The sequence below is a fragment of the Lepidochelys kempii genome, chromosome 15, assembly GCF_965140285.1.
Source record: "Lepidochelys kempii isolate rLepKem1 chromosome 15, rLepKem1.hap1, whole genome shotgun sequence".
Lineage (NCBI taxonomy): Eukaryota > Metazoa > Chordata > Testudines > Cheloniidae > Lepidochelys > Lepidochelys kempii.
In genome coordinates this window covers 26,019,297-26,032,437 of record NC_136394.1, presented here as the reverse complement: position 1 = coordinate 26,032,437, position 13,141 = coordinate 26,019,297, and the positions used below count along the sequence as shown (strand labels likewise).

At 39.0% G+C, this 13,141-nt stretch overlaps 1 protein-coding gene across 4 annotated transcripts in view; it reads left to right on the top strand.

Moving 5' to 3' along the window:
- The window catches only part of IFT81 (intraflagellar transport 81), a 66,588-nt gene extending 54,975 nt beyond the window's left edge, over nt 1-11,613 (top strand). For 3 of the 4 annotated variants that reach the window (XM_073312628.1, XM_073312629.1, XM_073312631.1), the window contains 2 exons: nt 3,913-3,958; nt 4,963-5,243. In XM_073312628.1, coding sequence (XP_073168729.1) covers nt 3,913-3,958; nt 4,963-5,145 — 229 coding nt within the window. In that variant the 3' untranslated portion in view covers nt 5,146-5,243. Of the gene's footprint in view, nt 1-3,912; nt 3,959-4,962 lie in introns of all 4 variants that reach the window. The other variant, XM_073312632.2, reaches the window with a different exon arrangement.
- Nucleotides 11,614-13,141: the final 1,528 nt, after the last annotated feature.

Sequence of the window (13,141 nt, the reverse complement as noted above, 5' to 3'; positions counted from 1 at the left end):
TTCCTCCGGGGGTTCCTGAAAGCGCACACTGAAGCAGCAAATCTGCCACCTTTTCAAGGGAGTCCAGCATGCGTTGTCCTCAGATCCTGACCAGCTCTTGCCAGCACTTGCACGGGTGCTTGAAAAGCGAAGTGCTGGTGCTCCGTAGGAGAACTGGGTGCTGTTCCTTGTGCCCTCCTGACACCACCCACCCCAGCAGACACAAGTGGGTGCTGTTCCTTGTGCCCTCCTGACACCACCCACCCCAGCAGACACAAGTGGGTGCTGTTCCTTGTGCCCTCCTGACACCACCCACCCCAGCAGACACAAGTGGGTGCTGTTCCTTGTGCCCTCCTGACACCACCCACCCCAGCAGACACAAGTGGGTGCTGTTCCTTGTGCCCTCCTGACACCATCCACCCCAGCAGACACAAGTGGGTGCTGTTCCTTGTGCCCTCCTGACACCATCCACCCCAGCAGACACAAGTGGGTGCCACTGGAACATAAATATTTAATAACAATGACCAGTCACTTACGTGCGGAGAAGAACTCCAGTGTTCTACAGAGGGGCCGTTATTAGAACACTAGAACTGAAACTGGGAACTGGTGCAGGAGAAAAGTGAGAGGGCTGAGTTGAGGGGGAAGAGAATTTAATGAATGTAACTTAAAAACACAAACCAACCTCCAAATGTGTCTCATCTCCTAATCTCTTTGTATGGTGTATCCCTTTCCACCACTCAGCTGCCCTTATTTTTTTAATAAGACTGGATGCTCTTAAGGGCAGAAACTGCATCTTCCGCTGAGTATGGAAAGCGCACGGCACATGGCAAACACTACTGCCGTCTGTCAATAATGGTTTCATGGAATCAAGTAGCTGTGATTGGGCAAACAGAGGAGCAAGTAGGGGAAATGCGGGAATTGGAACATGGTGAGTGGAGTTATAGGATTCTGGGCATTGGGAATAAGACTTGAGTGGAGCATTGCCACTTCTCCTGCTGTCACTGTTTTGCTGAACCTTTGCTAAACATGAGAAAAGAAGCTAGATAAGGTGACAGTTTCTCTGAAATTAGAAACATTTTATTTTGACCTTCTGTGAGTTCAGAAAGCATTCACATTTATAAGTATACTGAAGGCTTTGATATGCAGATATTTACAAAATGCAAAATAGGGAGAGAAAATGAGTTTCTAGGCCTCCTTTTAGAATGTGTATGTATTTTCACTGGGCACTGGAATGTAAACAGAGCTAAAATGAACCATAAATAGAACAGAACTTTCCTAGTAACGTATTGAACAAAAAAGTCTTAATTCTGACATTCTTTATTGGATATAAACGCTCTGTTCCATACAGTCAGTACTAAGGAATGTGAAAAGTTAATTTTGTTCTCTAAAAATAAAAGTTGGGTTTTTTTTCTAATTAAATTCATTCATTCCAGTCATCATTATAAATAGTAAAGAAAAAGGCTACCATGAAAATGAGTTCTTATTTTTTATCATTATTTTGCAATAAACAGCTTTGCAATAAACAGCTTTACTTAAAACAATCAAACACATCCTGGGGCCAGGTCCTTAATTGTGCCTGAGTAACATCCAGTGAGCTTAATAGGAAGGAGGAGATTTTAGGTGGCTTTTCGCTCTTTTGATCTGGTAGGACTAGCTAGGGCCAATTTGGCTCCTAGCACAACTTAGAGCAGCCTCATGGGTGCTCTGACTTGCACACTGTTTAGAATGGTTCTGAGTTGCCAGAGCACAATATGCTCCAGCCACACCCTCTCCGGCCACTAACACATCTACTCTGCTGAGAGAGCAGGAGCCAGGATCAGATGGTATGGAGCTCAAAGAATGTACTGTAGCTCAAAGATGGAGTAATCAATGGGGATGGGGAATGTATAGAAAAATCTGCATCACAGCAGATTCATAGATACTAAGGTCAGAAGGGACCATTATGATCATCTAGTCCGACCTCCTGCACAACGCAGGCCACAGAATCTCACCCACCCACTCCTGTGAAAAACCTCACCTATGTCTGAGCTATTGAAGTCCTCAAATCGTGGTTTAAAGACTTCAAGGAGCAGAGAATCCTCCAGCAAGTGACACGTGCCCCATGCTACAGTGGAAGGCGAAAAACCTCCAGAGCCTCTTCCAATCTGCCCTGGAGGAAAATTCCTTCCCGACCCCAAATATGGCGATCAGCTAAACCCTGAGCATATGGGCAAGATTCACCAACCAGATACTACAGAAAATTCTTTCCTGGGTAACTCAGATCCCACCCCATCTAACATCCCATCACAGGCCATTAGGCCTATTTACCATGAATATTTAAAGATCAATTAATTACCAAAATTATGTTATCCTATCATACCATCTCCTCCATAAACTTATCGAGTTTAATCTTAAAGCCAGATAGATCTTTTTCCCCCACTGCTTCCCTTGGAAGGCTATTCCAAAACTTCAGTTCTCTGATAGTTAGAAACCTTCATCTAATTTCAAGTCTAAACTTCCCAATGGCCAGTTTATATCCATTTGTTCTTGTGTCCACATTGGTACTGAGCTTAAATAATTCCTCTCCCTCTCCGGTATTTATCCCTCTGATATATTTATAGAGAGCAATCATATCTCCCCTCAGCCTTCTTTTGGTTAGGCTAAACAAGCCAAGCTCCTTGAGTCTCCTTTCATAAGACAGGTTTTCCATTCCTCGGATCATCCTAGTAGCCCTTCTCTGTACCTGTTCCAGTTTGAATTTATCCTTCTTAAACATGGGAGACCAGAACTGCACACAGTATTCCAGGTGAGGTCTCACCAGTGCCTTGTATAACGGTACTAAAACCTCCTTATCCCTACTGGAAATACCTCTCCTAATGCATCCCAATATCCTCCACCCTTGCCGAATAATAGCCTACTAGCACAACCTGATGTGGTTTATTGATGTGTTTTATCCTTTTGGAAACTAAGATTTCCCAAGCTGAGCAATTTTGAAAGTTCTTTAGATATCTGAACCACTCTGTGTTTCATGAACTCTCAAACCCTCTGCAGCTAAGTGTACTTGTTACACACCGTCATACTTCGTTCTTAAAAGAGAGCATGTTGTTTCTTAATATCTCACCTAAATTGGAAAAATATGTAAATAAGGGCATAACAGCATATCAGAATTTATTATTTGAATATCATATCATGTATGTGAAACCTGACAGCATCAAGGGAATAGCTTCATCCACTGATGACAGCAACGGCAAAGATTTTTAATATTGGATGTCAAGACTTACGCTCCTACATCTATGTTTAGGCACCTAAATAAGAAGCCTGATTTTCAGAGGTGCTGAGCACCCAGCAGTTCCTATTGAAATCCATTGGAGCTGCAGGGTGCTCAGCATTTTTGAAAATCAAGCCACCAGTGTTAGGTTTTGTGAAACATGGGACCAAATACTGCTCATCTTAAACTCCTCAGTTTTCCCGTTTGCTCCAGTGACACTATTCCCATAAGCGAAGCAGTCTGGATTTGGACATTGTATGGCATTTGTACAGAAGTATGACACTGAGCAGTCTCAGAATACTGGCAACTTTAATGCAGTATTAAAAAGGTTCTCAACCATGCATTATTCGGGAGGGGCCATGCACTCAGACTTCACGTGGAGAACCCCAGAAATCAAACCTGCTCTGAAAGCTTAACAATGATCTTATCCATTCGTGAATAGCATTTTATGCCAGCTGCACAATTATGGGGGTCAAAGAACTCCTGAAGCCTGATGATAAAGATATTTCTTCATCTCACTCTTTTGAGTTTCTTATTTAGGGGCCCTTAGATTTTGATGCTATCCCCACCCTGGCTACATGTAAACTTTCTACCACTTTCCATTTTTTCCCCTCTTGTAGAGTTAATCTGTCTTATTACTTAGAACTAATTAAAATTATAACTCAATTATTATGTACCTTCTTTAGAGAACAATATACACGAATGATCCTTGAACAAGAAAACCTTGGGAAGGTAAGGATGAGTTTGGCTTTTTTCACTTGAACAAACATGTTGCAATTCATACTTTTATTTGGTCCAATGTTCAAAACTGTGTTAATCCTTTTAAAAAGCATACTGCAGAACACAGAGAAAACTCTATTCCTGTTAGCATCAGTAATGAATCCCCTGAAAAGATATCACACTTACCCTTCAGAGTTTGATTTCCTACAGAGCATAGTATGAGCTTCTTGTAAAAGATAGTCAAACAGCTTAACACAACAGCACATTCCCTGTAAACCATTTGGATAAGAAACTGAAACACAGATATAACAAACTGTGCCAGCTCAGATCTGAAGTTGTATATAAAGCAACCTGTTGAAGTCCATAAATTTTAGAGCTGTCAGTCTTATCTTTATAAAAGGCTAACGATATCTTCAATGTAGTTGTGTTAACAAAATCATTGTTTATTCACATGTGAAATTCAGGCTAGTGAAGGGCTTAGCCATACTATTTCAATCAAAATGTCCTCTTTTTCCTCTCTAGTTTTCCCTTTGAGTCAGTTTGTGAGTGAATTTTACAAGTTTGTGTCACTACAGTTGAGAATTAATTACAGTTTCTCATGTAAAAGTTTAATTTCAGGATATATAACTTCATGATCAGAATACATTACACGCTGCAACTTGATATGCAAAATCTCAGTCTGGAAGTGAACTGATTTTTTAAAATAAACTTTTACAGAACAAATGGGACTCCCCACAGAGAAACTGGAATACAGCAGGGTAAAGCTGCACTATATATAAAAAATGGGGTGTTCTTTTCAAGGAGCTGCAATAAAACTAACATCATGCAAGCCGCACACATCAAAGACTCTACAGAGAATGGTGCTTGTCCATTTACAAGGAATGTTTTCTAACTTAACTGAACATTAATAATGTTTCAGGGGGAGAGGAAATGTTCTTTATTCACATTAGGCTATCTATGTAGGCTAACGTTTGTCATGTTGAACCTATCCAAATATCTTTATTTGTTTATAACAGAAACTACGAGAGAAACAAAAAGCTGTGCGGGAAAGTCATGGACCAAATATGAAGCAAGCTAAAATGTGGCAGGATTTTGAGCAACTGATGGAGTGTAAGAGAGAGTGTTTTCTAAAGCAACAAAATCAAACTTCTGTTGGTCAAGTCATTCAGGAAGGTGGCGAGGATAGGCTGGTATTATGAATTTGTTTTGAATTCCTGCTTCTAACCTCGTCATTTCCTCAGATCATTCAATTGAATATTGCTTTGTTTTCTCACTGTTTCTACATAGGTTACTTTTAAATTATTTATTTTCAGTGGGTAATATAAGGTTGAAATTAACTCCCAAGCAGAGAGCCCTCTACATTATTCAAGTGCCAGGTTAATGACTTAAGTCATGTGGAGGGTCTTGTGTGAGCCCTCTGCACTGAGGTGAATTTCACTGTAAAGTCTGTGGATCTTCCCAAAGAAACCAAGGGGAAGGAGTCCTTTCCCAAGGCCAGAGAAAGCTGGTAGAGCTGCTCTTCAGCTGCTACTGTAGCCCTAACGCTACATTTTTCAGAGGGAAGGATAGGAAGTTCTGGTCCACCCATGGCCCTCTCCTTCCTGTCTTGCCCCAGTTCATTCACTGGTAAGCATGGAGCCATTGCAGAACTGAGCTCCGTGCCACGCTAGAGGTGCACACACCCTGCACACTCCACTCCCAATCCCTCTATCTCCTTACACAATTGAAGTAAACTGATTGTGCTGCCAGAGGACCCTTCGTTGGCAGAAAGACAGAAGCAGGATTTGAGAACAATTACTTGGATTCTGAGCTTTTTCCATTTTTTTCCCATTTTTTTTCTTTTTAAATATGTGCTGTCTTCTAACTTTGCCCTGTGGTTGTCATGAAAACTTAAACTGGGGCCTAGTAACAAATACAGGCCTAGGGTTTCCCCTGCACTGAGGCAGCTTTGTGCTGTTTTCTTTATGCAAAGTGATTCTAAGTGATAGCTGCCCACTTCATCCCAGTGCAGGGGCAGTCCTCCAGTGATGTAGATCTGGCCCAATTCTTCCTACATAAATTAGGGTATGGAAAGGTGTTTGTGGGCAAGACTTCCCTGCACCCTGACTAGTTGTCAAAATAGTCCCTGGAGGTCACTGACAGCCTTCAGACTGTTCTGAGAGACATCAGGGGATCCACCTGGTGCACAGCTGGCCCAGGATCAGAGAAGTGCAAAAAATGGCTTGAAACTCCCTCACCCCTCCTGATTTTTGCTGTGCACTCTTTGGCCAAACAGACAAGGGTCAGAGCTATAGAGTTATGTCATGAAGATCAACATTCTTACTGCTTTTCTTCCTTTCTTTTGGCCTATAGAAAAGCCATTTGGAAAATTCTATCCTGTTTGAAATAAAATTGACCTAATTTTTAATAGTACCTTCAGTGTTACTTTGGGTATAACAAATATTTTAGCTTTCTCTGATATTTAATTATACAGCCACTTGCTGCTTTTTGTGTGAACCCCTTCCCTAATCTGCATTTGCGTTCAATATATTAAACAGAAATAGAAGAAAAATAAAATCTGGTGGTGATAGTGTCTTTATAAAAATTCCTTTAGTTGATGGAAGTAATTGAACAGTCATTAATAAAGGTAAGCAGCTTGCTGGGCCTTAAAGGAAAAAGGTGTTTGAAAAACTCAGATTCACTTCACAGAGTTATTTCTTTGGCAACAAAAAGTGTTTGCAGCCCTGCTAAGAAAACAAAGCCTTCAAATCCCACACAACCCTAAGATTTGCCTGGAGACGGGGGGTAAGTCCCATCTCATCCCCATGTGGGGCCCTGCCCCTTGGCTCCTCTTTCCCCTTCAGGATAGCTCAAGGGACTCTTTCTCCACAACTACACACTGACCTTCTCTCCAAGGACAGGTAGAAGCTGCAACAGGTTAAGCAGCATTAACTCCTATGCAGGTTTTCACTGGATTTGGAGGGAAGCCTGCTGTGTAGGGGGTGGACCTTAGGTAGATTTACAGGCAGCTGGGAGAGTATGTCTCATTACTACCATGTGCCTCTTCCACAATGTGAGTGCCCTACATGGCAAAAGAAGGATTGTCTCAAGGTTAAGGCACTGGACTGGAACTACATCAAACAATGTGCTAGGGGCAAGCTCAACAAAATGGCAGCAGACTGTGTGGTATGGGGAAACCCAGTTCCAGGAATATCTTTAGGTTCTTCTCTTGCTAGCCCAGTATTTATTAATTATTACTTATTTATTTACAGTGCTCTAGTGCCAGATGGAGCTGAAGAAAGTTATGGGAGTTACATACTTGGCCTTTTGAGGAAGGGTTATAGGCATCTTGTTGAATGCTTGTCATCAACAGTGGAATAGCATGGCCATCTAGACAGGAGATATATTAGGGGGAGCCTGGGATGATCTCCAGAAGAGGGGCATTTGGATTCCTTAGGGGTCATGTGCAGTGGTGAAGGAGAACACATGCTCCAAAGCCACAGAAAAGCGGGGAGAAGATGAGGGAGGGACATGCACATGAAACTAATTCTTAACAAAATCCCAAACCTAAAATCACATTGATTATTCACTAAATCATTTAGACATCTCTTTTTTATATGGCACTGCCAGTTGCGCAGGAGTTATGCTTTGAAATCTATAGGAGTAATGTACAGTCCAACTGGATGTAATTTTTTTTCTGTTCAGTGTTACCCTGTAAGCAGAGTCTCTTTCTTTTTAAAAACAAGTTACTGGTAGTTGATTTAAGATTACATGATGGTTGCACTGATTTAATTAGTGCGGCATCATTCTTACAGCATCAGAATGACTTGCTGAAGCGAAGCAGAAAATCAGAATTACTCTAAGAAAAGATAATTGGAAAAACTAAAAAGCTGTTACACAGTTATTTTTAGCTTTTAGATAAGTGGACATTTAATGCAGGTTTATAATGGATTCTGTTCAGTGGCTTTTCCAGCCAGTTAGTGATTTGATGGGAGCATTCAAAAATCTTTGACTGATTCGGACAGTTAATTTCTTCTGCTGGTAATTTACAAAGAAGGATCTCATTATCTTTTGCTCTATTAGTATTAATAGTCTAGCTGGCTACCTAATGAGATTACAAATACAACTTGGAAAATCACCTGCCTTTTACTTTTGAAGATCCAAATTAAAAAAAATGTAGTCAGTGAAATTCTGTGTTTCTGTACTCTTAAAAATTTCTTCTTGTTAAGACACCAACTGCATACATTGATTCAAGAGACTAGTACCTATCTTTACCCAGAGTTAAACCAGGAAATAATCCAACTTTAAAGGCTGTTTGTGTTCCATAGCATTGCATGGTTTTGTCATGCAAGTGTAACACTGATTCAAGGGATTTCCTTTTCAAGAGTTACAGGCAACTCCCAAATGAGTAAGCACTATGAATAGGGAAATCAGAAATGGGCATGAGCAAACTTTTTTGGCTTGTTACATAACCAATCGGTTAATACTTTTATCATCTGGATTTCTCATGCTCATTTGTTTGGTCAATATTAGCAGTTACCATTTTGCTTCTATTAGAGCATTAATAGAGGAGAAATATTAGAATATCCCCCAAATGGCTCAATCTGCAAACACTTTATATATATATATATAAACATATAACTTTACTTACGTGATTAGTACAACTGAGCAATTCACATATGTAAAGCTGTCCACCTGCTTAAGTGTTTGTAGGCTTGAGCTCTATAGTTGTATTTTATTATGTTTAAATACGTGACATTTTTGGTAGATATAAAGTACAAAAAAAGACCTGAAGAAAAATCTAGTTCAATTAAGACCTTAACATTTTGTTCTAAAAATAGCAACTCAAAAATGTTTTGGCACAGATTAGCCTAATAAATATAAAATCTATTAAAGCTGTCTCCTGAAGAAAGCCCTGCAAACATCTGTATCTTAAGGTACAGTATTATTTAGTGACAGCTCAGTGAGTTAAAAAAAGTCCTCTTTGTGAGAGTGTCCTGATTAATTAAAATGGATGTATCATTCTCCGTATGTAATATAAAATCTGTTCTTAGGGTGACCAGATGGCCCAGGGAACTGGAAATGGGATACAGAGCCTTTCACCTTTAGATCACTGTTCCATATTTGGCCCAGATCAGCAGTAGCTGAAAGTCACTACAACCTGGAGGCTGTCCTCAGCTTAGTTAAGTATGCATAATGAGTTGGCAGTATCAGGCCAGTTCCTAAATCACTGTGGCAGCTGGCAAAGTTTGGCAACCCTGTAGCCATTCTCAACAGCAACGTAGTCACAGGACTGATAGGGCCATGGAGACCAAGCTACCCTGTCACCATAGGTGTCCCCACCAGAAGAGGGTTGCGCCGCACTGGCATGGCAGAGGGTGAGAAGCTTGCCTTGTATCTGCTTTGTGGATAAAGAAAACTACAGACTTGATGCCTGTAAATCTGGCACCTTTCATTAGCGCTATATTTGCTCAGATTTAAATGAAAAAAACCAAAAAGGACAAATAACTTGTTCTCTGTATGTCCAATGTTATTTATATCAGCAGGTTTCCTACCGTGTTAACTCTTCAGCTCCCTTTCTGTTCTGGTCTTTGTTCCAGCCTCAGAAGGGTAGCAGAATGCAACAATTTTCTTGGACATGTGAATGTTCCAATAGGGAAGAATTGCATGGATCAGCTTTGGAGGTGTCTATTTCTCAAGGTATCCGCTGCATGAGGCAACACCTAAATAATTAGGTAGTTAAGTAGTCTCAAAATTTAGGCTATTTTAAAGTTGTTTTAATATGAAGAGGAAGGGGCCTCTGGATCCTGAATGTGTGACCCATACAAACCCAATTTTTCTGCTCTTGTGCTCCCTATGTTCGTTCTGCCTCAGTTTCCAGACACCATCGCTAACCTATCTTTAACTAAAACATGGCAGGGGACGGTTTTTCACAAATAATTGTGCTGTGCTGCTTTCAGTGATTTTGGTATACAAACAAGGAAATACTGTAAGCAGTTGGGGCCATGATAACTTAATGCCCCATTAGAAGCACAAGATTGTAGGAGAGGCAGAGCAAAATTTCCTACATAATTGAGATAAAATCAGCAAGGAACTGTGGGTCAAATCCTGCAGTCCTTCCGACAAAATTCTTGTTGACTTTAATTGGAATTTTGCCACAGTAAGGTCTGATGGAGTTAGCCCTGTGTTCTTTTTCCTGGCAAAACATCAGTAGTTAAAGGGACAGTGTAAAACTTAAAAAAAAAAATTAAAAATATATATTCTTGCCTAAAATAATGGTCTTGATCCTGCTGAGGACTCCCACTAAAGTGGGACACCTTAATTAAAAGATGTTTTATTTATTTAATTAATTTATTTATTAAAGTTTTTCTCAGCATGAAAGATAAAAAGAGGCTAGTTGGTATGACTTTAGTTTGTAGTTGCTGTCTACTCAGTTTCACTGTCAGGTTCTCATGCAGTAACACAATGCTGCAATGTTTATGACTTTATTCTTTCAAAAAAATTAAACTACTGCTTTTTTATTTTATTTCATGGAAATATTTATTTTCATGAATGGTAAAAAAAAGAAAATAAAAAAATTTTCACCATTTTTTCCCATTGTTCTTAGGTTAGAGAAAAACATAATTTTTACAAAATGTGTGGAAACTTGATCCAAACATGTCCCTTTAACGAAATCCTATTCCCAGAGCAATGCAAATACCATATAATATAGCCATGAAGAAAATGAAACAAAACTCTTCAGGTTAGCTGCAACTCAGCTGAAAACATAGAATCAGTATCTGTCAAATGGATTAAGGCTCTGGTCTTGCAATTGGATCCACAAAGGCAGAGCGTATGTCTGCGCAGAGCCCTATTCAGGTCAATCAGTACTGAATAAAATCACACGTTTAAATTTTTGATTGCAAATATTAGAGTTTTTAAAAAGCACCCATTAACACAGTAAGAACATCACAGTGTCTCTTTTTGGAATATAACAAAGCCAGATCCTGCACACTTTGGCCAAACTAATCCTTGAGAAGAGTTTGGTCTACAGGAGCAGGGCAAACAGGATTTGACCAATATTTAAAGATAAATTCTTCTCTCTCCCTTTGAATGGAGAGGAAACTGTCCTCGTTATTTTACAAATAATGAACCACAAACACATGCATTTTATGCAAATAATAAAGATGTATGAGGGAATCATGCAGAAATTGGCCAAGTAATGTTTTGTTTTTATGTGTAAAAATGTGTAAGATTTTGTTTTAATGTGTAAGATAAATAAATAGCTAGAGAAGATATTGGGCTAAGTGAGATTTTATACAATTTAAAAGCATTAGTTTTTCCATTGAATTATTTCTAAAAAATCGATTTAACGATTGAAAGTCTGAGGCTATAAAATGTTAAGTGAAAAATTCAGAAGCTTATTTTATTTACTCCAATGGAGCATTATCTGAACAGTAACATGGTTAGACATGGCTGTTGCAAATGGAAATGTCAGGTCCCTAAATGAAGAATTAAGTGAGGAAGAGTTGATTGACCCAAGATTTGAGAAGTTAAAAATTGCGTGAGAATTATGCATATTGGATATTGGTGATCAACTGACTTTTAAATTGTACATTCTCCAAATGCTGAACTTTCTTCTATCGCTTTCAATGCAATTAATGTTTGACAATTTATTTGTAAATCGTTGTATTAACCTTGCTTTAGTCTGCCATATTTTTATTGTATAAAAATGTATTTTTTAAGCCTTAAAGATCAAAATTGTGTCATTTGAGTTGCTTCCTACTAAATATAATACAGCCAGGTCACAACACTGGTGTATACCACCTGAGAACCTGGTCCAATAATATTTTATATTAACATTACACCTTTCATCCTTGAGGATTTCTCTGCTTTATCACTAGAGGAAATAGGAATAGATTGTTTTGGTACCTCTAGGAGCCAGCCTGAAAATCTTTAGAGACCCATTTATTGTCTTGAGGACATTAATGAAAATGAGGTATTCATTAACTCAGACAATGACAAATGACCATCTCAAGCTTAAAGCTCACCAAGAAGACAGCTTCCACAACTTGTAATTAGAGCAACTTGAACTCCTCTCAGATGACAAGAAGCCGGAGCGTGGCACACTAAATAATGTCTTGTTAACAGTTAAGTTCCTATTCCTTTAAGGATTGTTGGTTTTTTTCACATTGACTACACCAAATTCTAGGTCTGTCCATGTGGAACACATCACTTTATACTCTTTCTATACAGAGCTGAGAATCCCTAGTTGTTCTTGAGGCTGATTAAATTGCATGAGCGGAAAGATTAATAATAAAATATTAACTGTGTACATGGTAAGCTTTCTTACAGTGTAAAAATCATCATAAAAGTTTTCCCAACATCACTAACACAACTTGGTAACCCTTCCCAGCTTTTGGCTAAAAAAGATCAACTTACTTATATGGTACTTTTTCATGACGTGTTTAAAAAATGTTTACACTTCGCATAACGTCAACTTTAATGTTTTTAAATCAGGGGGGACATCCTATAGTCCTTACCACTGTTGTCAAAGCTATTTTCAGCCTTTAAAGGGATTCACTTGCTAGTGACTTGGCAATGTCAAACAAATGTTCAACTTTTATTCTGACACTTCTTGAAGAATTTGATTGAAACTATATATGTCTAGATAACATCCAACAAAGTGCCCCTCTTGCGTTTGTTTCAAGATATTTTTGGAAACAACAGAGGCGACCTTGGACAGAGCTGCTTTTCCAATTTAGGACTTCAGTTGATCTAAGTGAATAATTATAAGCAGCAAACGTTTTTCTAAACACACAAACAGCAAAACAGTTTTGGTAATATATTGTACTGAAGAATTGTGCTTTTCTGTAGTATGTACTTTGCCAGCCATTCTGATCTATTTAGGACAAAATCAGTATATTTCATATTCAACAATCTACTTCCAAATACATTTACAAGTGACTCTCTGGTGCACATTTGCTGTTCATCAAAAACTCTGTGTAATTTTAATTGTACAGTGCTTGTTTATGTAATATTTTAGTTTCTTTAAAAATAAGAACTAGGAATTAGCCTTTGCTTACTGACATCAAAAGTCTGATTTCAAGCCAGGGCTCACTCAGACTTGATGTAAAGTCTAAATGAGGACAGTGGTAATGCTGGCAAATGCTCTGTGATGGGATTGCCACCTGTCCAGATCATAGGAGAAATACTGCTTGTCAAGCTTCAAGTTTA